This window comes from Phalangium opilio, unplaced genomic scaffold (assembly GCF_054372755.1).
Source record: "Phalangium opilio isolate 3A_F unplaced genomic scaffold, DU_Popi_V2 ptg000003l_1, whole genome shotgun sequence".
Lineage (NCBI taxonomy): Eukaryota > Metazoa > Arthropoda > Arachnida > Opiliones > Phalangiidae > Phalangium > Phalangium opilio.
The window spans coordinates 13,382,202-13,405,296 of record NW_028324145.1 but is presented as its reverse complement, the minus strand read 5'-3'; the positions used below and the strand labels follow the sequence as shown (position 1 = coordinate 13,405,296).

Genomic DNA, 23,095 nt, shown 5'->3' with positions numbered 1-23,095 from the left:
AGCCGCCCTATTATCAACGCCCGCGCGCCACGCGCGCGCCTATTTAACATCTGCTCTCGTCGCGACCCTTTCCCGTGACCCCTCACTCGACAGCTGACCCATCTAGGCATTAATATTTTTTCTATAGTCGCCTGCATCGACAACGGTGTTCTCGGTGGACGCCAAAGGACTCCGTGACTAGGTAACTAACCAATGAGAAAGAGAGAGAGCTTAATTAAATAATTCAGCATTAAAAATAGAAATCTAGTTAGGTTCCCGCACCTCCGGGTCACTATCTACGCACTTAGATTCGATAAATTTACCATTGGGGATCATACCATGACGTCATAAACAGCGGGTAACCCAAAATTTACCCTTCATTAAAAATGAAGAGATCATAAACAACTCGGATAATGTCTTTTGAAGTTGACACTTATTGTCACACAGTATGGGGTTAGTTATGATCTCAGAACCATTACGAATTCCCTTCATAAAGGTGTGAAAGACACCATAAACAAATTGGATAATGTCTATTTGTGACAGTTTCAAAATTAATAATTAACGTCATCTTTGAGGCGAACGTTACACACCCACACGTAGATTTTAATATTTTGCTGTCATAGTTTCACGCTTGTTCGACTCAAGTTTGTTAAGGCGACGCGACCCCTGGTGCGAGTATCCCGAAACTGCGTGGAAACAGTGTACCAGAGAGCTATCGCCATCTGTTCGTACCTTAGATCCGACTGCTCTACTTGTGGAAGAGGAGAGAAAGAGAGAACACCCTGTTCTTTAGTGCCATAGTGAGTGGAAACAATTCCATTGGGGGTTCAGGGTTGCCAGAGGGTAGGGTGCTTCAGTCTCACCAATGAACTATAGAGAGCAAATAGGACCATTGTATTGCTTCAATGCGGTACAAATCATCCCATAAGCTTTGAAAAGAACTAGGAAAATGAGGGAGAGCTCTTTTTACCAAAGCATCTGTTTGATTCTCAATAATTTTTCACGAGTACCCACTAACTTGTACCTACGCCACTAAGGACTATGTAGGAATTGCATAATAAGGGGTGTTTTAGGGCATTTAAAAACAGAAATAGACGTGACATTTTCGTAGGAGTAACGAAACTTGTTTCATTAAAAACATTTTATAGAAGAACACAAAGTTCAACAATGTAGGACTTCTAAACATTTCTACTTGTAAGATTTCAAAACACAAATGAGTTAATTAGTACCACCAATTAGTAGTACTTAACCCATGGAATATCTTTCAAAAAGCTCGATTTTATCACAATCTGTTATAGGCCTAATCTAAGCCTAAAAACCTAATTTAAAAAACGCACAAACATTTTGTTAGTTCTAAATAATGTTCGTATGAAAATAAATTAATCCATAGAAGTTCATTGGGAACTTCTAGGGTTACCAATTTTTCGCAGGATTCAACCTCAAGTGTTATACTTAAGTCTTTACTTAGTCTTAAGCAACATTAACTGCAAGTACAGTTAGGCTTAATGCTATGAAGTTAAGCCTATAATTGGACGGATTTGAAACATTTTAATTGCGTACTAACCCTTTGGGTTCACGCAAACACTAGGGTATTATTTCGTGGGTCTTATTGTCTAAAAAAATCTCGTACCAATTTCTGGACGGATTGACCTTTAACCTCTTACCTTGTTTTAACCTTCTATCTATAGAGATTAGCGTGTAAACATTTCTTAGTCCAATCACGCGCAAATTGAGATCTTGAGGAACTACATATTTTTCAAAATGTCAAATTAAGGTCACGCGGAAGTGACCAACATCAAAGGCGACTGCGGCGTTTGTTTAACGTTCAAATTGACCGAACCTAACATGGCCGAATTCTGATCAATGTCACCCAACGATGCCCGTGATTGACTGCGACGTAATTTGCGCATGGATCGTCTAATGAAGAAAAAATAAATTAATTAATTTACCTCGTTAGTAAATCAGTTTGAGAATACGGTGATTAGGATTAGGTTTAATTATCGCCGACATGGTTCACTAATTTTAACTACACTACAGGAAGTGTTGTAGTTTAATAATTAACCCACTGTTTCGATTATATTAAAACAAAAGACACGGTTAGAAGATCATGATCAAGAAACAAATTAAGAAAAACCATTGACCATGAAAATATCATCTTTTAAAAGTGTAGTTACCACTTTCGGATCACTGAATTTGTATCAAACGTCGATTGCATCGCATACTCTTACTATAGTATAAACTCCCCTTAGAAAAGCTGTATTTTCCTAGGAAATTTTGGCCATTCTAAGACTGACTTTTATCATCGATGACAACATAACCCGCTTTCTTTAACTACCCATAAAATTACCAATGCCAATTAAATCTTTACGTTTTATTTTTATGTAAAGAAAATTGGGGGTTTTTTTTACAGTTCAATTTTGTTCAAAATTTTAAGTTCCTTTTTGTTCGGGTTTAATAACTGATTATTTAACCAACCAACTTTTCATTAATAAATAAATCTGAATTACTTTAAATAAGTTTAGTTTAAAAAAGATTAACTTTTTTTCAGACCGTTACGACGAAATGATTAGAATCAAATTAAATATTTTAAATTACATTAGAATTAAGTTTATATAGTTTCAAATTCTATTGGTTGTCGCTTATATTTTTAAACCACGCACCCGTAAAATTTTGAACAACAATGACACACCAGCGTGCTATAAACTTTGTATAAAATTGTAAGCTTTTTGAGATTACAATCTGTTTTGTTCGAAATTTGCAGTTTCTAAGTAAAATTAGAGATTGCACTTGAAAAAAAAAATGTTAACGAACAAATACACAGAAAAAACGGATGGTTATTTGAGGGAATGGGGAAATGTGGGATTTTACACATTACATTAAAAATACACAATTAATAAACACATGTGGAGCAGCACTCGGAGACAAAATAATAATAATAAATTACAAATTTGTTTGGCAAAATAATGTCCAAGTTTCCATTTCATTTCCACCTCTGAAATCTGACGAAAAATAATTTTGCACACCCCTATGCTTAAAAACGTTTCATGAAATCACGAAATAGTTCACTGTTTTTCAAGCGGGGTTTTCACGGCGTTGTTTGAAAATTCAAAGTCTTAATCCGGAAAAAACCGGAAATTGAGCTTACTTGACACGTTAATAACAACAACACTTAACAGAGACTGTGCATGTATCTTTTTAAAATAAAAAGGTAATTTGGCTATAACGAGGGGAGGGGGGAATTAAATTAAAGTGACTCGACCTTTATTTGACCTCCCCACTATTCAGTACCGTCCCTGTCGGCTACCTAATTGCTTATTGTACCAGTCTTGTATGGAGCGTTGTCTATTTTCAGATACATCGTGTCCTCCTCTTGGGGCTTGTCGCTTCTTATCGGGTCTCGAATACATTTGCGTCACGTCATTAACAACGATCTCTTGGTGGTCTCTGATACCCTCGATGGTGTTGCGCCCGTTACCCTTGACATGCGGATGGTCCAAGGTCTCTTGTCGATCGAGTCTGGGATGATGAGCGTGATGAGAATCCGTATGATCAGATTTCAGAGGCGGAAAGGCCGAACTTTTTCCGTCGTAGCGAAGATTTTCCCAGGCTCGCCTGTAATACTTGTGCAATCCGTGCTCCCCGTGCGACCCGCTGTCGTACGTCGATATTGTGGTGTTATCGGAGCTCGAACTTCGCTTATGTCTGGTCCTAAAATTTCGGGAAGTGAAGAAGGAGAAGAAGAGGGGGGCAAAGTTTTTGTCGTTTCAATATTTGTTTTGCAAAAATTTGTTTTTGAATTTATTTTGGACGGTGCGTATTTGATGAAAACGTTGGTGAAAAATAGTGTAGTGATAGATTTTTTTTATTTTTTTGAAGTGTTTAATTCCATTCCGCTTATGCAGTAGTGGTTATGCAAGTCTCCTGCTCAAAGAATTTCCCAAGACAACACACAAGACACAATACACAAATCACCAAAAACGAAAGACAAAAAACACAAAAAAATATTCAAAAACACCATTACCATAAAATTAATCTTCAATAACCCATTTTTCCCCATAGAGTTATCCAAATATGTGATAACGATACCCTCATAAACAAGTAAACCATAGTTTTCCAGAGTGCAGTGTAAAAAACGAAATTAGTGAACCAGTCATTGAAGAAAAAGGAGAGATTTTTATAAGATCTTAATGCGTGAAGTTTTTTTTTTCTAAATGTGCCCTTCAGACGATCGAAAATATCACCGACCAATTTATTTTATGCGATATCATGCTCGATTAATCACTGGAACCTTCTTGGAGGTTTTGTGTTTAATCATACCTGACTAGGATAATTCCGTACCTTTTTTTGCGGTTTAAGGAAATCCCAGTACGCGATTACTTTGAACATTTACTTCATCTTTAAAATGAGACCGGTTGCGTCAAAATCCACCCAAAAATAAGAAAGTTACAACAAGTTTCGCTAAAATAGCTTGGAAAGCAAATGGCGGCGTTGTCATGGCAACAACCTTGAACCACCATAAAAATCGTAACTTCCTTATTTCTCGTCCGATTTTGACGTAGTTTGTCTCATTTTGAAGGTAAAAATCTAATCTATACGCATATTTATTTAAAATTCCAGTGACTAAATAAATTTCCGAGATTCCGTATATACTCCCAATAAAAAAGGTGCATTTGATTGGGAAAAGGTGAAGACCGAACCATTGATGAAAACGTTTAACGTGGGTGGGTGTGTTTGTTTAATTATAATTTTTTAAAATGGTTTAGTTTACCTTTATATTTTAGAATAAATATTTAGTGCCGAAAATATTTCATATTACGTATTTTAAGATTTGTGAATTTAGAGAATGCGATTTAAGGGTAGAAGGCCACGTATTCTTTGTACTGTTGACCACGCTTCCTTCTTCTGGTAAGATTACTCAATTTTCTCAAGCGCTTCTGACGTTTAACGCTTTTCGAGCTTGGGAAAAACGGAAAGAATCGGGCGAGGAATACGATTTTTTTTAATTTAGTTTATCCGGAAACAAAGTTATAAAAACAAAAATTTAATTTCTTTTAAAAATGTTTTCGATATTCTGAAGGGCATTGACGCGAATTTTTTAAAAGAAGAAGAAAGTATTTGACTAAAATAAATACCATTTTAAAATCTTCCCAAATATTAAAAGGAATAAATAATAAAATAGAAAAAAAGTAGCGAAAGAAAATTAAAATAATAATTTGTAGGCGTGGCGCTTACCTTCGAACTATAATTACGATCACCGTAATGATGGCCGCCAGGAAGACGAAACCTCCGAAGACTCCCAATGCTATAATTCCGCCTAAATTAAAAGGAAAAGAAACATTTAATTTTAATAAATATTAAAAAAAGAAGATTAAACTGCGGCGTAAAATTGGTAGGAGACCATTTTCACGGGTGAAAGAATGGACTAAACGCGTCTATTCCGCTTCAATAATTAGCTAGAGATTCCCTATGAATCACAGTAATTAATTTTGATATCGGAAATACAGTCGAAATCGTGAAATACTTTTCTCTAAATTACCGTCTTTAATTTTTGCATAACCGATAAATTATTAAAAACCGGTTACTTTACAATATATTAAAACCGTTTAAACATTTGACCTCTTGAAATAAACCCAGCTGAGAAAAAGAAGGCAACATTATCTAGTAGACTTACCCATATTTAACTTGGCGGTTGTAGACATTGGCAATTCCTTTTTCCTCGACTTGGAATCCCCTGGATGATGTCCTCCAGGTATCGTCCTTATATTTAAGGTCTCATCTGGAATCTCATTGTCTTCGGGTGAGAAGGTCAAGATGGGAACTTCCGTCGTAGATTTCTGTAAGAAAGGCGGTTTCCACGTGGGGAACATTGACGATCTAAACGGAGGCTTGGAGGTCGTCGTTGTAGTTGGAATGTAACTGAAAGTAGTTGTGGACACAGTGGTGGACGGCCTTCGAGTGTAAATGGACACCGGGATATGTTCAGCAGTGGCCAAGTTCTCCTCAGGTACCGAATGCGTTCGTATCGTACTGGGTACGACGTAATTAGGTGGTGGTGTGACTTCATAACTATTTTCCGCTCCTGTAATTGTAAACCGATTTAGGCTTAACCCCTAAACCTTGGCTATAAATGAATATTAAGAAATTACCTGGATCTTGCTCGCAAACAGGCGCTTCTCCGTCCCAAAATCCACTGGATAAACAACTAAGCACCGGTTTACCGGCTATGGAGTAACCGGGTTCGCAACTGTACTCTGCTTTGGTACCAAAAGTGGTCGAATTACTGGACAATGTGTAACCACCGTGGGAAACGGGTGGCGGGCTTGTACAAAGAACGGCTAAAGATTAAAAGAAAAAAAACCAAACAAAACGCAATTAGCAATGAAGCCAATAAAACCAATCGAGGTATATCCATCCACCTTTCTTAATTGCGAGTTTTAATTAAATACGGAATTCTTTTAATTTCGACTGACTGGGGCGGAAACAACAAACGAACGAGCTCATTGTTTAAATATTATAGGCAAAGATTCATAAATTACGCGGCCCCGGGCCCTCAAAGATGTCCATAATTAGGAAATACATCAACTCCTATCCAAAGGTAAGCCATACATTATCATAATACGATTCACGACTTCTAAAGATGAACTTCCAATCTCTGTGATACAAACCGCGTTCACAACGGGGCAATTTATTAGAAAAATATGCTGATGATAGAGAAAGGTGCGTATAAAGAATTTGAAATGCACCCCACACTTAAAAGTCATAACTCGGGGGTAAAACAAAACAAAACCTTTTATAGTTAGAAGTCATTGTTTATAGTCAGGGCGTTACCTTAGAGAGAATTTTCTAAAAAGCTCCCTATCTTATTAAAGGGCCTTAAATATTCATTTCTCGGTCCATTATGCCAGAAAGAGAGAGAGAGAGAGATATAGAAAATAAAGAAGAGACCATGACCCTATCCGCCTACGTATCCCCTTATCTATAAGCAAGAACTTAAGGAAACCTTAATGGTCCATTCCATTCTTCCACGAGGATTCTTATAAAGCATTAATATAAACTAAATACGTTACGCTACAATTGTTTGACGAAACCGTTTCATCCACGAAAAGGAATTGTAATGAAACGTTTTCGCTTGAGCAAGCGACAAAAAGGTCACTGTGTTAGGTTAAAGTTTAAAACAGTACCTTTAAAGTCACGCTCATTTGAACTCTTGTCTTAGAAAGACACTCTTACCACGTCAAATACAGGGGTCACACATTTTTTTCTTACATAGCAAACTCCTTAAAATTGTGACACCCTCGAAAAAAAAACCGGATTTGTTATTTGGTGGTATTTTTCATAACTCTTTCAAATATTTCTTTTTCAAGTCAAGTGTATATCAGGGTTAATTTATTCTTTATAAAAGCCGCGTATATAAGAAATACCTTGGAGAATTTTTAATTTGAATGGTTGTATAAGTTTGGGGCGATAGTGGGATTGAATACTATACACAGCGCGTGAGGGTCAAAAGGTCAGGTTCATTCAAGACACGATCGTATCTCATGGTTCATAAACTGACAGGGAAAATGACGTATCTATGAGGGGTCAATTCAATAACAGAAACAATTGACGCCTTTGAACTTATATTTAGACAAAAATGATCACGTGGTACAACTTCAAGCCTATTTTTATAATATTTTGCATAATTAATACCACGTGTCAATGGGGGCGGTAATTAAATAAAGTCGACAACGTGGCGAAACCTAAAGCCTATAATATTTTTATTGTCATTTTGAAGATCGTTAAGCCTAATTAAAAATAGGCCTATAATTAATAACTAACCTTCGCAACGTGGTGGAGGTCCATTCCATCTTTCATCAACGTCACAGACTAGATGACCTCTACCAACCAGAACGAATCCCTCGTCGCACGAATACTTGACGGAACTCAAGTAGTAACGGGTATCGTTTGGTAAGTTGTAGGCGCCGTTCGCTATTGCCGCTGGCGGTCCACACTCCAAATCTAAACAGGAACAGTTACAAAAAAAAAATTCAAGTTTTTTTTAAACCTAAAATTCCCCAACTCTCTTATCAAATCCCGACCACGTCCCACCGGCACGACAAAAAACGTATTAAGAAAACCCTTCAAAATTAAAACGTATCATTTTTCTTAACAAACGATCAAAATTAATTATAGAATTATCTATTAAAATAAATACAGAAAAAAACCCACTCCATTCCCCTTGAAGATTAGATCCTCCATGTTATCTTTATTCACATCAGTCATTTCTTACTCATTTCCTGGTTTATTTGTTAGTTTAATTAAGAATTAAAAATAGATAAAGTCAAAATATTAAGCCAGGGAGATAATTCATATCGGAATTAAAAACACTATAGACGTTGCATTTGATAATTTTCCAATTAATCTAATTCGGGTTACGTATATACAACTATAATTTAGAAAGTACTAATTACATAACGACTAGTCTTCGACACAAGAAGGGTAAAGAGAAGATCAATGAGGCCCTGCGAGGGATTTTCTCATCGTCAAATTAAAAATAAATCCCACAACTATACTGAATCTAATTAAAAATTCAAGATTTTTCAAGAGAGAGAGAGAGAGAGAAGAAAAAACTTAAACAGAGCCTAAAGCATTGTTCCCCATAACATACCGTCAGTAGTTCATGAGTAATGTATGCAAGAAAAAAAAAAAAGAAAATGGAACATAAGAGACGAAAGAAATGTTGAAAATAATTATATTATTCTTTTCCTACAGTCGGTCAATAAATTAATTCTTTAAGCATTTGGGAACCGGTTTTCCATTTTATTATATATTTTTTTTTTATTAAAAAGCCCAACCCTTGAATTACTACACCTGCCTAGTGGCAAACAACATTCAGCTTCTGCCAGAAGGTTACTGTTGTTGTAAAAAAACTAACCTAAAAATTAAAGTTCGGGGAAACTAACTACACAATCATCCCAAGGTCCGGAGATTTCAAGTATCTCAAAGGACAAGTGAAGTAAAAAACCTGGCCTGATCAAGTCGCCAACTTTTTGGTCAAATGGAAATCGAACCCATGGCTAATTGGTCAGCTATTGACCAACCCTAATCTGGACTGCTTACGAACATCAAAGGTCCTAACCTATCTTTAGACTAGTCCTTTAACAACCAGTAGAAAAGCAATTTTTGGCACGGTTAAATGTAAGCTAACTTAAAATAAAAAAAAATAATAAAAATTTCTAGACCACCTGATACTTAAGAAGGTGGCAGATGGTCTGAAAATAACAACTAATATTACTCGCCACTAAAATAAGAGACACAGAAAGGTCTCCCTATGTTTAATACCAGTGTAAAGTTACTCCGTCGCTTTATCTTATTACAAAACCGGGGATGCTAAAGAAGACGAAGAAGTAGAAGGCAATGCAAAGGGGGTACATATAATCTAGTATAATTTAGCATATCCCCTACCGAAAGAAAAAATATAAAGAAAATAAAGGGGTGAAATTACCCACAGGGGAAAGAGAACAACGAACGAGCTCCCAAAATTACTCTTGTTTTGGGCTAACTGGTCGCGATACGCTCTGACTGAATTTCAACAGTTGTTATTATTACAGAAACACGATGGTATGCCCAATTATAGCGTCCTTCTACTTCTAGCGTGTAGTGCGATTATTAAGATTATGTCATCCTAGAAACCCCAAGACCTTAATTTATAAATCCCGAAAGTAGACCATTATATTTAGATGAAGATAGCTAATGTAACTATATAAGAAAAAAAATATGGTCACTGGGTTTTTAGAAGAAATGCTCTATAATTGACATTGGTGCTGTAGAAAGAAAGTCTAACTAAACTTGGTGATGGACTTCTATATCTCAAGTTTGGTCCAACGACTAAGGTAACCGTGGTAGGATTAAGAACTACCAGACATTAGGGTCATCAATATATAACGACCATCATGCAAAAAAACCGGATGTGTCAAATGTATCATTTAAATTTCTGCTCCCATTTCTATTTGAGCTTAATCAGTACCTCATCAATTACCGTCTTAGTGAGCCTCCAATAAACCTCATTTAAGTAATATTACGTGATTAAGGTGAAACATAAAACTTGTTAAGAAAGACTTACATCTGCATTTGGGCGGGAATTCGCTAAAGAATCCGTTAGGTAGACAAGTTCGTATATTGGGGCCAATCAGAAGGTGCCCGGGGGAACATCGGTACTCGATAACGGAGCCAATTTCGAAATTTCGCGCCAAAATAGTCGAGTTAGCCGCCCTCTCAGGTGCCCCGCAAGTTGTCGGACCTGTCAATGAAAGACAACGCGAAATTGGGTTAAATTAAATTTGATGTTTAAAAGGTTGCTTAATTCCTTTCAAAGACGTCAAGAAAAAAAAATTAGTTATCTTTAAGACGCGAAGAAATAAAACTTAACGGGATGTTTTTGATTAAAAGGAATATGACGAGCAGAGAGAAAAAAAACTGTACTTACGATGTTGGCAGATAAAATTAAGATTCAATTCGCAATTGGTGTCGGACCAAAGCCAGCCTTTGGCACCATCGAACCGAGAGCAATTTTCATTAGAACCGGGTAAATTCCAAAACGAAGTCGTTACGTCTTTCCCTAAATTAAAAAAAGAAGAGAAAAAAATGGCACCCGAAGGCAACGAGTTTTAAAGATTTTTGTATTTCACACACGTTTCAGTTTTAAATAACTGATTTCCCCCCTTTTCTAAATGAAATCCTTAAGTAATTCAAACTTAATATATATGAGTCAACGTCCCTGATCTTGAAAAAAATTAAAATAAACATTTTGCCTTTTTCTAATTTCTTCATAAGTAAATGCCCTTAAAGTATAAAAGAGGTTCGGTGTTATTACGTACCATTGATCCATTTCCAGTTCTTTTTGTCTTCGGGGTCCCGTACGGCACCTAACCAATATTGTCCGTTAGGGTCGCTACGATGTCTCCTGAAGAGTTCCCAACTGATGAAACCTTGCAAAGCGGGGCTGGTCTCGTCTACCAAACTTCCTCCTCGTATCTCGCAGAACCTCTTGGCAGTTTCGAAGGTGGAAGGTTGATTGTTGTAGAAAAGGTAACATTTACCGTTGTACGTTGACGTGCTACCCAATGGCTGGTCGCGGAAGGACGGACATCGTTCAATGGGTAAAGCTAAAGGTACGATTAAAAATAAAACCGTGTTTAAACGTTACACAGTGAACTTGGATTCGCAACGCGTGAATGAGCTTTGAAAAAATATCTTGGAAAAATAAATTTTTGTCTCTTTGACATATCTTAAACAAAGTTAACAGTTTCGCAATGAAGATAAATGGGCGGATTCTTTGTTTTAGCTTACCTTGATCAGTGTAGACAAAGGCTTCGCAAATAGACAAGGGATTTCCCGCCGGGCTTTCGAAATGAATGCTAACGAAGGCTCCAGGCATCGGAGTCGAACATGGTAGGAACAATGGACGACCTTCCTCTATACAACGCAACGAGACAAACAAAAACCAACAACAACCATTCAATATTAATAAACGAATACCTCAATCAATCATTTCACGACGTGAAACGTCAATTACTAATAAAATCACAACACGTAACGTTTAAACAAACAAGTGCTTACCTAAGAAGCCCGTAAATTTGTTGCATATTGGGTTAACCCCGATATCGGGTCGATTATTACCAACTCGGACTACGATAGTAGCTGGACGGTTGTTTGCTACAAAAGAAATTAATGTTTAGACGACGTAATTACGAAGAATTAAGGAGATAGGAGATATGATAATAGTTCTTACAGCAACAGGACATTCCAAAGTCAACCCTGACCAACTGGACGACGTATGGCTCTAACAGGTTAACGTACCACCATGGGGAGCTTTCGGGCGCCGTCATGGTACAAGTATCGGCGTTGAAGAAAGTACTTGTACTTCCATCGACACCTTTTTGCGGTATTCCGGTACCGACAACCGATGACTGCATGGGTGCCTTACCGGCGGCCACATTGAGAACTGTTTAAAAATAGAACAAAAAAATGCTATTTAAACAAAACAAACATTTGTTGTTTCAAGAAAAATAAAATAAACACGAGTTAAAATTATGCAATCGAGGTAAAAACATAACATTGAAGAGACGAACCGTTCCTATTTCCCGGAAGGAACTGGTTCATCATGGTTCATAATTAAATTCAGTCGCCGAAAAATGTATTTATACTTAAAAATCTTCCCCTCTCATGGACATGCACCTAACTCCCTTGAGCCCCTGTGGTGAATTTTTAGTAAGTTACATAACAGTGAGAGAGCAGCGAACCAGTCAGTACCAAGAACCCAATTTATCTATTTCCCCTTTGGCAAGCAAGTTCAGGTCGATAGCGGATTTTCTTTTATTTGTTTATTAATAATCAATTCCATTATAAAAGAAATTGGAAAAGAGATTTATTATAAGACGGTAAAATAATTCCACCTTTTCGATCATTAAAACCAGTTGCTATCGTAGATTAAAAATGTGAATAATGAGGATTTCATATTTAAATTTAAGTCCGTTTTCTTTATATTTGCGTATTTGATTGTACTTGTATATAAGACAATATCAAGAAGAAAAAAATAAACATAAACATCCTATTTGATTAAAGAAAATAAATTCGCCCAAAGTTATCAAGAATAACCCTTAATCCATCGTACTATTGAAAGGGGGTAAAAAATTTCATAACTTCACTGCTAATCAACTTCGATTCGACTTAAGAATGACAGATACGTGACCATACGACCTTTTTTATTTCACAACTTAAGAGCAAGACTTAAAATTATATAAATCCGCGAACCATAGCATTTTATTTGCTTGGAATTTTTTTATACTTTACGTTATTCTTTATCTTATTTCTTACATTTTTTTAATTTCTAAAGAAAAAAACTTTAATCGCGTTAAAGAATTTTAGAAAACACACCAAATCACGCTTCGTGAAGAAATAATGGTGGAATGAAGAGAGATATGGTCATTTTTTTCCATGTCTTTCTATACCTATGGGTCATTACCGACATAATGACATTAAACTCTAAGGGTCAGAAAGACCACTGGGTTTACCCAAAAGGAAGTTAATGAATCAACACGTGGTGACGTGTACTTGTAATTTAAACATAAAGTTCTATTTTAACGAAAAATCTAAATATTTAATAAATAAATATACCCTTTAGGAGATAATCTACTCTAGATAATATTTCAGGATTTAAATTATAATAAATTAGACTCTAGGTTAATTTAAGTCCCTATGCATTAAGGTATAATTCAAAATAACTAGTTTTTAATGGTAAGCTTCTATTTTTTTATATGTATAAAGGAAACAAAAGAATTACGGCTTCTTATAATAATAAAAAAATCATCAAAAAACCACTAGAATCATTTTAGAAATTGGGACAATGAGGATATTATAAAGTTTAATTTCGATACAAGACTATTGTTCCTCGTATGCCCATAACCCTGAAGTTTTAATTTCAAGAATATATCAAATCAAAATATACACCCCTTCAAATATAAAAAAAAAGAAATTAAATCTTCAATTTTCCTGTAACAATTCTAACACACGTCAAAAATTGGTAGAAATATCCCACTCGTGCCCCACATAAATTATTTCACGACCAATATACCACCATAATGTGTTGCCAAGTATACGCAAAATTAGGCCTAAAGGAAACGTATTGTTAACTCTAGGTAAAAACAACTAAAGAAAAACACAAGGATGTTTATTTAGAAACACTAAATTCCGACTGTTACACTCATTACCAGTCCACAAGTTCAGTTCAGGGTTAAGAAGAACAAGGGCGTGAATCGCTTAAGTTCGCGAGTAAGCAAGAAGAAAACGACGACCTAGTTTTCATTACTGTGGGAAGTAAGTTTAAGGATAACAAAGAATGTCTCGTAGTTAGCGATAGTAATAATGTACCATCATAGGTCGTAGACACGAACGACTCTCTTTCGTGACCTCTAAACCCTCAATAGTCAACCCCAAATCTATTTATACTTCGAGTTCGAAGGATATTAGAAAACGATTAAGGTATTGGAGTCTAACGAAACACCTACACGAATATTTATCGAAAATTACATTAATTCCAGCAGAGAAGCCAACACCAAAGGAGGATGGTCACCTACTTCCCCTGTGCGTTGGTTTCTCTGTAAGTTATTAATGAAAGTCTATCGCAACGGATCTATCCCTTTGAAACCTATGCACGGTACGTCTCTTGCTTTGGCATTAAAAGTTACCTAATAACGACTGAGTACAAACCACTTTTCGTCGGAAAACATACCATTTCGAAATCAATTATTTCCGCTAACGCTGTTGTTATATTTATATTTATTTTTATTTATTTTTATTTATTTGTCCTATACCGTTTCGATTCTTTGAAAACTTTTATCAATAGATAAAGGTGAAAATAGTAAGTATACTGACGAAGCCAATAAAAGAGGTCCAAGGACTTAACAAATATACACAACACAAAAAAAGAAAATTATTCTTTCCTACATAAATAATTTGAGGGCGAATTTTATCGCTAGTTCGCCACGGTTGGCTAAAACTTCACGAAGTCTTTTTAAACTTAAATTAAAATAATTTAAATACGATAGATACCACCCTCGGATATTTGTAATCTAACGTTAATAATAACTCGTTAAAAATAAATAAGTAAATAAATAGACCAAGTTATTTTAACACTTCTAAAATATCTATTGTGTATTGCGAAATCTTTGTTTGTTATATATAAACATGTATAGAAATAGAATATGTATATAATTATAAACTTTCGATGGTGGTGCGTGTTTATCCGTTAATTCGTCTCGCCTAAGGGTGCTTCTACGCGTTTAAAGCACACCATACTTCTTTGTAACCCTTAAGCTAAACACGAACGATACTGGCAAACATGCTAGAAAACAATTACCACCACTGGACAGCTTGCATAAAGACATATTCAGCTTTAATAACCGTGTCAAGTCAAGTTTGTGATTTCAATATGCCTCAATTCTATTAAATTCTAATACACGGTGTAAACCAGACCACAATAGAGGTTAGTAAGGTATAGTTGTCAAAAAAATGGCCGCCCTATGACGTCATGTCCCACAATAGAATAGATATATAATTTGGTATGACACTATAGTAATCATTGTACCGTTGAAAAAAAAACTAAAACTTTCACACCTGACTACCTCATGCAATTTTGTACGCTATAGAAGTGACAGCGCATTTCAAACCTACTTATCGCCTAGTAAACCCATAGTTAGGTGGGTGCCGTTCCATTAAACTGTATGGGCCATGTGCATTCCCACGAGCTCGACTTACGAATCCATGGCATGGAGTTCTTTCTATCGAAACATTACATAACGGAAACCTCAAAGTTTTTTTTAAAAAGTAAAGCACCCACTTGGTACATAAGCCTCGGGGCCCTTTTTAAAAAAGAGCTTCTATTTCCTTTTTGTCTAAAATATAAAATATTATCCTTAATATTTAGTCGATGATGGCAAAAATGGTAGCTTGGCGCGAGCGAGCGAGCGCCCGTTTATTTCATGGTCATTGACTTCCTCGTTTATTTTTCATCCCGTTTCACATCGTTGCTTTAACTTCTTACCTAGCTGCTACCTGGGATGCTGCTGCTGCTGGGACTCTGGGAGTTTTAATATCAATTCGGTTTTTAGGCGCAACTTTTAAAGCATTACCCCCGAAAAAAATGTTTCGAATTTATACTTCATTTTCCAGTTTGTAAAAAAAAAGATTTCTTTTCAAAATAATAAATCTTTCAATAAAGGTCAACATAGCGGCGGCTATCCACACAAACCAAAACCGAATTAATTCCGAGACTTGTTTTATAAATAACTGTTTCTTTTATCTGGTTCTGTATTCCTTTTATATCATTGGGATTGGCTAGCTGTTACATTAAAGGGAGGATGTGGCTATGTGCATGAAAATAAGGATGCTATTATTGAATAAAATTAAATTTTGAATAAAAGTCTAATTGGCATCAAAATATTTGGTATGAAGAAGTACTTTCATATGGCAAGTCAAGTCTCACGGCCTGGCCTCTCCAAAATTCACTAATCATCAAGATTAAGTTAATTACTATCTTTAAATACTCTCGTAAATCTAATAAAACGATTATAACGTACTTTGATTAACACCTAACGAATCAATTCAATTGAAAATCAACGAAGAATTACCCGAAGTTACAAAGCTAAATTTAAAATTTTCCAAAATAAAAACATTCCAACCTCAACCTTGGAGTTGTTACTTAAAATCAAAAAGCCTAACTTATCATCTCTTCAAAAACGAAATAAAAGGGTCACACAATGACCACACAAAGATTGAAAAGCAGCATAGATTATGAAAGAAAGTTCGCCATGGTTTCGCATCATTGAGATTGAACAAGTCTCTATTATTAGTTGTAAAGAAGAATTTTTTGTGTTGTTTCCCAAAATAAAAAAAAACTTTAGGTATTTTTCAAAAAATAACCACCACATGGATGGAGTAGGGTAGATCCGGAACGTGGGAGAAAACCCGGATAAGAGGAACGCGGTGTTTCATTTCCGGTTAGGCTTAGCTAGAACACGAGTCATGATGGAGGTTCTCTCTCGCTTTCCGTTATGAGAAAACCCCGAAACTTGACCTAAATTACACCACTTGGAAAAGCCAAAAGAAAAAAAAAACACTACACCCCCATGAGTGTGTGTGTCTCGTAAACCTTAATTCCAATAACCCCTTCCCTTCCTTGACGATTGGGCTGGGTGTTAACTCGGGTTCATAAACCTTCTTAAAGGAAGATTGAAAGAAGAAAAACACTCGAGTCATTTAGCGTACTGATTCCCAAATGTATGTACATTGGGTATGTACGTATCTACATCCTTAAAACGCCCAAGGGTCAAACCGAAACTTACTTTCAAAATTGTAACCCTATAATTAGGCTTGGGTTGCTTTGAGACTATACAGCGTGTTGGTTTATGCAGACAGGTCATTTGGGGTGAAATTAGGTTTGAAGATTGCGAGCATTTTCAAAACATGGGGTTATAATTTTCGTCTGTAGAAGGGGTCACGGATGTAGACTAGAGCTTCAAGACTAAAAATATATTGTGTTGTTTTCAAGAAGGTAGGTTTGGGTTTAGAGGTCATCTGGTAGGGGGTCAAATTAAGGTTGAAGAAAGCAAGCATTATTTCCTTCATTACTTTCTGCTCCAACTCACCTCAACCTGTCAATTTTGTCTATAGATAATTTCATCCTCTCTTCAATTTACACACCAGACCTTGTTTATGTCAATAAATAATTCTTTCTCATACCACGTCGCGAATATTCGTTTAAACTTAAACTTTTCAAAAGGTTGCTTTTTAAACAAAGAAAGAAAAAAGGAAAAACACGTCGTCGTGAAACTTAACTCTATATCAACACGATTTAACTTAACAGCCCGGAACATTTAAGTATATAATATACCGGTTTAATTTAGCATTAAATTTCTTCTTTGAAATTTTCTACCGGGTTATGGGATAAACGGACGGACGCGGCGTTGACCATCGTGATATTCCTTTACAACAGCAGCGCGTGACCCATCAAAGGTCAAGATAATTGCTCGAGAGAACACGTGCGTCTTTTCAAAAATGGACCCTTTTAATTCGCAACACGAGCGTAATCATCTCGTGCCTTTGACAGTGGCGTATACTCAGTCACGCGCGAAGGTTAAAAAAAATTATGCCCAATTGGTAATGCATATAGGCAACTTTAAAAAATAACCCAAGCTGTTACTGACCTGGCCTTTGGCCATGCGCCGAATATAAAATTATGTAGGTATAAAAGTAACTAATTAAAACTCACCGCAAAAGGGTATGCCCGGTGGCGTCCACGTGCCATTTTCATTACAAACTCTCCTTGTTGGTCCCAGTAATTCGAAGCCCGCTTCGCAGCTGTACTGGGCGACTGTTCCTGGGCCGATGACCTCGTCCGTAAAATCGACGACAGCGTGTGCCGGTGATCCAGGATAGCCGCATGACTCGGCTGATCATTCATAACGGACAGAAATAAAAAAAAGAGAAAATTATAGGTTTATTGATATAAACTCACTGAAACTGAGGTAATATTTAAGGATCTTTAGGCCTAACCGACCAAGCGTTGAATATGCATGGCGAGTGGTGTATTAAGTGGTATTTCCGGAAGGCAATGATATAGTTGGAAGGATTTATCCTTGAATAGGTTTGTAAATATAGCCACGAGAACGGATATTTTGGTTAGGGGGGTACCACATGTAAAAGTGTTAGATTAAGATACCTGGATTCTTAGACTTTTTCAGGGTCAAAACTCAACTTGGCCTCTTCACCCTATCACATAGTCTATTGTTTACAGCATAAATTAGCAGGAATCAAGTTAAATTTAGTAGTTGTAGACATAACCTTTAAAATTACTTCCTTATATCCTTGAATAACACGTGCTAGCAAAAAAATCCTAAAGACTTTTACCCTTTAAGTATTTTAGCAAACGTCAACAACTTTCATGAATTTGATGGTCGACAGTAAAATGAATTTCAGTGTTTGTAGTACTGAACATATACCACGCGACTAAGTCACTTGTCCATAAGAACAACGGTTGTAAAATAACTACTTTGGTTAAGAAGTATTGCATTTCTAAGTGACATACCCATTTAAATACCGAGTGATCACGAAAACAGTTAACATAATTGTGAATATCGAAATAAATTTAAATGATAACCATCTACTTAAGTTGTTTATGCCATATATTATATAAAAATGGGGGAAATTTCCAAGTAAAAATATCGGAAAAGTCATTACCGTTTCGTGAGACAGTAATTTTCATTTTTTTGGATAAAATAAAATGGAGGTTATTATATCTAGAATTACATCTCTTGGTGCGAAATAAAAATATCTAGATCTACAATACATGTACATAGAGAGAGATCTTGTTATTATATTCGAGTGATTACAAGGACATTAGCGGCGCGCAACCAGTCTCCGTCCTTATTCTAAACCATATTCTATTGTGTATTAAGTAAGTTTACAAATAAAAAAGGGATAAAAAAATTTGCATCAAATTATTTCTTCCCCTCCACATTAAAGTCGTGATGTGTTATTTTATAGGAAAAAACAAGGCATCTATTGTAAAAAAACATTCCACACGACATTAATACGCAACCTATAATCGGATACAAGTTGACCTAAAACTTGAAACGAGTCCCTAATTTAAAAAAAAAGCCCTAAATATTTCCCTAATTTGTAATTTAAAAGAAAATTCAATTGTTTAAATTCTAACTAACGTTTCATTACAAAACAATATAACCCTTTCATCTTTATGTGCCTAAAATTATGTAGTATTCTTAACGACATATTTTAACATTTCATCATTAAGTTGTTTCTGACTTCTAAAGACATATGATGGTGTGGACTTGTCCAATATCATAGACCCTAAATTTCACTTGTTATGTTTACTTATAAGACTTAACTGACTGACTATACCGTTAACTTCAATAAAGAAAACGGAAGTTAAGAAATATAACAAAACTAAAATTCAATTTCTTATAATTTAAAGAAAAATAATTCTCCTTTCTTTGCAAATATCGCAATAGAAAAAAATTCTTAATAAAGCCATTTAAAAAAAACCTTGAATACTCGGTGCAACAATTACTGCAAAACCCAAAATTAAATTACATATCCCACAGATTCAGAAATACCAAAGCAGCGGCGTTTAAGCTACACAAAATCTATATATATATAATAAAATTTAACCTTCTTAATCTTGAAAGGAAAGCTTAGTCGAGCGATACCAAAAAAAAAAAAATCCCCCAAAAAAAAATTTGACCTAGAGTCTGACGTCAAATTAAAATGCGTCATACTTTACCATCGTATTAACGTTCATTTCAAGATTATTTCTTACATTCAATTTAACTTGACGCAGCTTTCTAAAGCTCTCCTAAGACGGGGCAAAGAAATAAAACTTGTTTTTCATCTTCCGGGTAAGTTCAAAGCTAAGCCCACTTCCAGGAGTACACGCAAGATTTACTTCATTTCATTTTATTTTTTTTACAGGTAATACCCTGCAGCGGATTTTTTGGCAGTTATTTTAAGGGGGTCCCAAAAACTAAGGGATCAGGATCTACTGAAAATGTTTTAGTTATTTACCCCGAAGTAAAGCCGGAAATTTTCATATACTCTAAGCTTATAGCCAGCCCAGACTGGTTATTATAAAATATTAATTTTAAAGCGGTATGTGTAACTATAAGTGTAACGGTATTTTCTAAAAAAAGGAATGCATTTAGATGAATGTGAAATTGTGTTAAATTGTCATTCTGGGGTGCCCTAAGGCCTAAATTCCCTTTGTGTGTTAATGAATTGAAAAGGTGGTGGTGATGATGGTGCAAGGGAGATCCCAGATCGGTTACTTGGTCAAATTTATAATATTTTTCTGTCAAAATGTGATGAGATTTCTCGAGGGATTGTTTTGATGTTAAAAAGAAATTTTTTCCAATCCGTCAAGCAAGAAGGGTTAGGGTAGAGATTCTAATAGTTTGTGATAGATTATAAGAGTGTTTAAAATTATCTAGATCTGTCAGATAAGCTAAAGAACGCGCGCTGTCAGTTAACATGTTGCTAACTAACATAAACTCACTATTTTCTAAATTTAGTTGTTTATTTATTTATTTATTGGTAAACTAAGGAATGCAGACTGCATGCAATAAAAAGTTAAAAACCAATACTCAGTCCCAGACTGACCTTGAAAAAAAATCAGTAACCGTCTGACCTGGTCTGAATAAATACCCTCATAGACAGGACCCATGGGTCACTTAACACCAGTACCAAAGCTTGCCAAACCAATAATTACATTCTCCATCACCCCAGGCGCTGCACAGTAAAGTTAAGATGGGAAGACAGTAGACCTATATAATCTAGGTGTCTAGCCATTCCTCCGAATTGAAGCGGGTTTTGAACTTTAACCCTATAATTTTATTTCAGACAATTGATGGATAGGTAGGTAGGGGTCGGGTAATATAACTCAGACGAAAATGGTGCTAAGCATCGCAAAGCCCTAGATTGTGTTTTCAAGTGCAGAAACTAAATTCTAACCCAGAAAAAGACAAAATTACAGCAATTAGCCCTTGGGTATAGTTTCTAAAAACAATGGGGCCATTTTTTTCTTACCCTTCCTTCATAGCAAGCAAGTTTGTAAGTGGAACCATTTAATTTAATTACTAAAAGGGAGCGGCATAGCGTCTGCATAAATTAATAATTACACCAGAAATTAACATATCTCAAGTCATTAAAGACACAACCTTGCTCTATCCATTGTATTGATAAATACTCAAATTCTTTTAAACGCGTAAATTCGGTCTAAGAAGAAATTTGTATTACAACAGTATTTTAAGGTAGTTGCTGAGCTGCTGCAATACAGCTGTATTCAGTATCGAATATTACTAATTCGTCAATACCCGCATAGCATTGCCTTCCGCGCTTCTTTCTTGTTACCTTATATATGCACTAATTAGGCCTAATTATTAAAATGAAATAATATACTTACACGCAGAAACTGAGGCCAACAGTCCCACAAGTATCCACCTTAAAATTGCCCACCAAGAATACATTGTTTCTTCAATATTCTTTCAATCAAATGTCTTCCTTCGCGCACAAAACGTTGGTTTTTCTTGGGTAAATTCACAGCATCCAAAGAGCAAAAAATAATGACGGTTTAACTCCGTTTTACGAGTTCCTGAACCCGCATAACTAGACGACGAGCTGTTAAACCCGGTGTGGTACGCGTTAATAAAACAAACTGTTCTCTCTAATCCCTATCTCACTCCTTCTCTGTCAAAACTTGGTTGGAGTTTGATTATTCCAGGCAATGCACCAACCACCAAGAGTGAACTGTGTGAGGAAAAGTAGCAAACGCGTTCTTGATACACCTGTGGCGCCGCAACTTTTGAAGAAGCTGCTTCTCGGTCATGCCGAATAAGCTCGTGGCTTCGTCTTCGTGTCCGGCTTATTTTTTTGGCCCGCGTAACTGACGTCATTAACCGGATTAACCAATCGTCTTACGTCTCAAACCTACTGACGTCACGCAACAAACTTTTTCCGGGAATTTTGAGCGCGATGAAACGAAGTTAGTTTTTAGTATTGAGTCCACTGTCTTGTGTTTTTCCATGGTGTTAAAACCGATATGAAAATGCGTCTTCTTCAAATTCTAAAATTAGAAAGCGGAAACTTTCGTAGTAATACCGTTGTTGGTTAAGGCTAGGATCTGTTTCTTCATTCATCGATATCTGATTTACCAAACTAATTTAGGAAAAGATGTATTAATAGAAAGTTAATGGTAGATTGTTATCAATTAGGAACGGGGGAGTGGTTAACGACATAGCTTCTATTTAACAGGATATTTTTTGAAAGTCTCGATATACTGTCAACGAGATAGATATACAAAGGTTATCGACATGAAATTTATTACATAAGGAAATTAGAAGAGATAATACTTGAATCAAAATAATCATGGTATTTATATTTCAGTAAACTTAATTGACCCCTATTTGACCCCGCAATTTAAAATAGTTTACCAACATTCTAAATTAAATCCAGAGTTCTAAAAGTGAAGATAAACAAGTGGAGGAAGAGTTTCAGATATTTTCAAACTTATTCCTCTTAACATTATGACTACATGGTGACCAGGACAATAACCCATTGAAGTAAATCAGTTCAACTTCTTAAAACTACTAGTCGTGATCCAATTTTTCACAAATAAACCCCAAAGGGACGTAATCACGTCAAAACAATGCCAATAATGAAATAAAACTCATATTAAAGAATAAACAAGGAAAACCACTATACCCAAACATCACTTAAGTATATGGTTTAAAATTGGGTATAATATCTAATAGCAGAAGGAGATAATAGAAGAAGGATGACACTATAGTTTTGTAACATGATTCTTCCCAGGCGAGGGAGCCCTTTCTTGTTTGCCCTCCTGCTCTCTCAAAATTTAAATGGGCATCCCACCGTGCTAGGGTGAATTCTATAACTGTTTGGTACTAAATTCTCAGCAATCAACCAACAAACCTTGATTGTCTTAACGAGGGACAAAAATCAACAAGGGAGTTATGGCAAATAGTTAAGCGCTAATGAGGTAAGGTAACCA

The 23,095-nt window shown here is 35.7% G+C and overlaps 1 protein-coding gene across 5 annotated transcripts in view; it reads right to left on the bottom strand.

Moving 5' to 3' along the window:
- Window positions 1–1,093: 1,093 nt before the first annotated feature.
- The window catches only part of LOC149717963 (CUB and sushi domain-containing protein 1), a 49,851-nt gene continuing 27,849 nt past the window's right edge, over window positions 1,094–23,095 (bottom strand). For 2 of the 5 annotated variants that reach the window (XM_089841774.1, XM_089841775.1), the window contains exons 2-14: window positions 21,491–22,150; window positions 17,786–17,965; window positions 11,750–11,962; window positions 11,578–11,673; window positions 11,308–11,433; window positions 10,836–11,123; window positions 10,445–10,576; window positions 10,082–10,258; window positions 7,798–7,977; window positions 6,126–6,314; window positions 5,651–6,058; window positions 5,212–5,293; window positions 2,336–3,687 (exon numbers count right to left, since the gene is read on the bottom strand). In XM_089841774.1, the coding sequence (XP_089697900.1) occupies window positions 3,261–3,687; window positions 5,212–5,293; window positions 5,651–6,058; window positions 6,126–6,314; window positions 7,798–7,977; window positions 10,082–10,258; window positions 10,445–10,576; window positions 10,836–11,123; window positions 11,308–11,433; window positions 11,578–11,673; window positions 11,750–11,962; window positions 17,786–17,965; window positions 21,491–21,554 (2,562 nt within the window). In that variant the 5' untranslated portion in view covers window positions 21,555–22,150 and the 3' untranslated portion in view covers window positions 2,336–3,260. The other 3 variants (XR_016368302.1, XM_089841776.1, XM_089841777.1) reach the window with 3 other exon arrangements.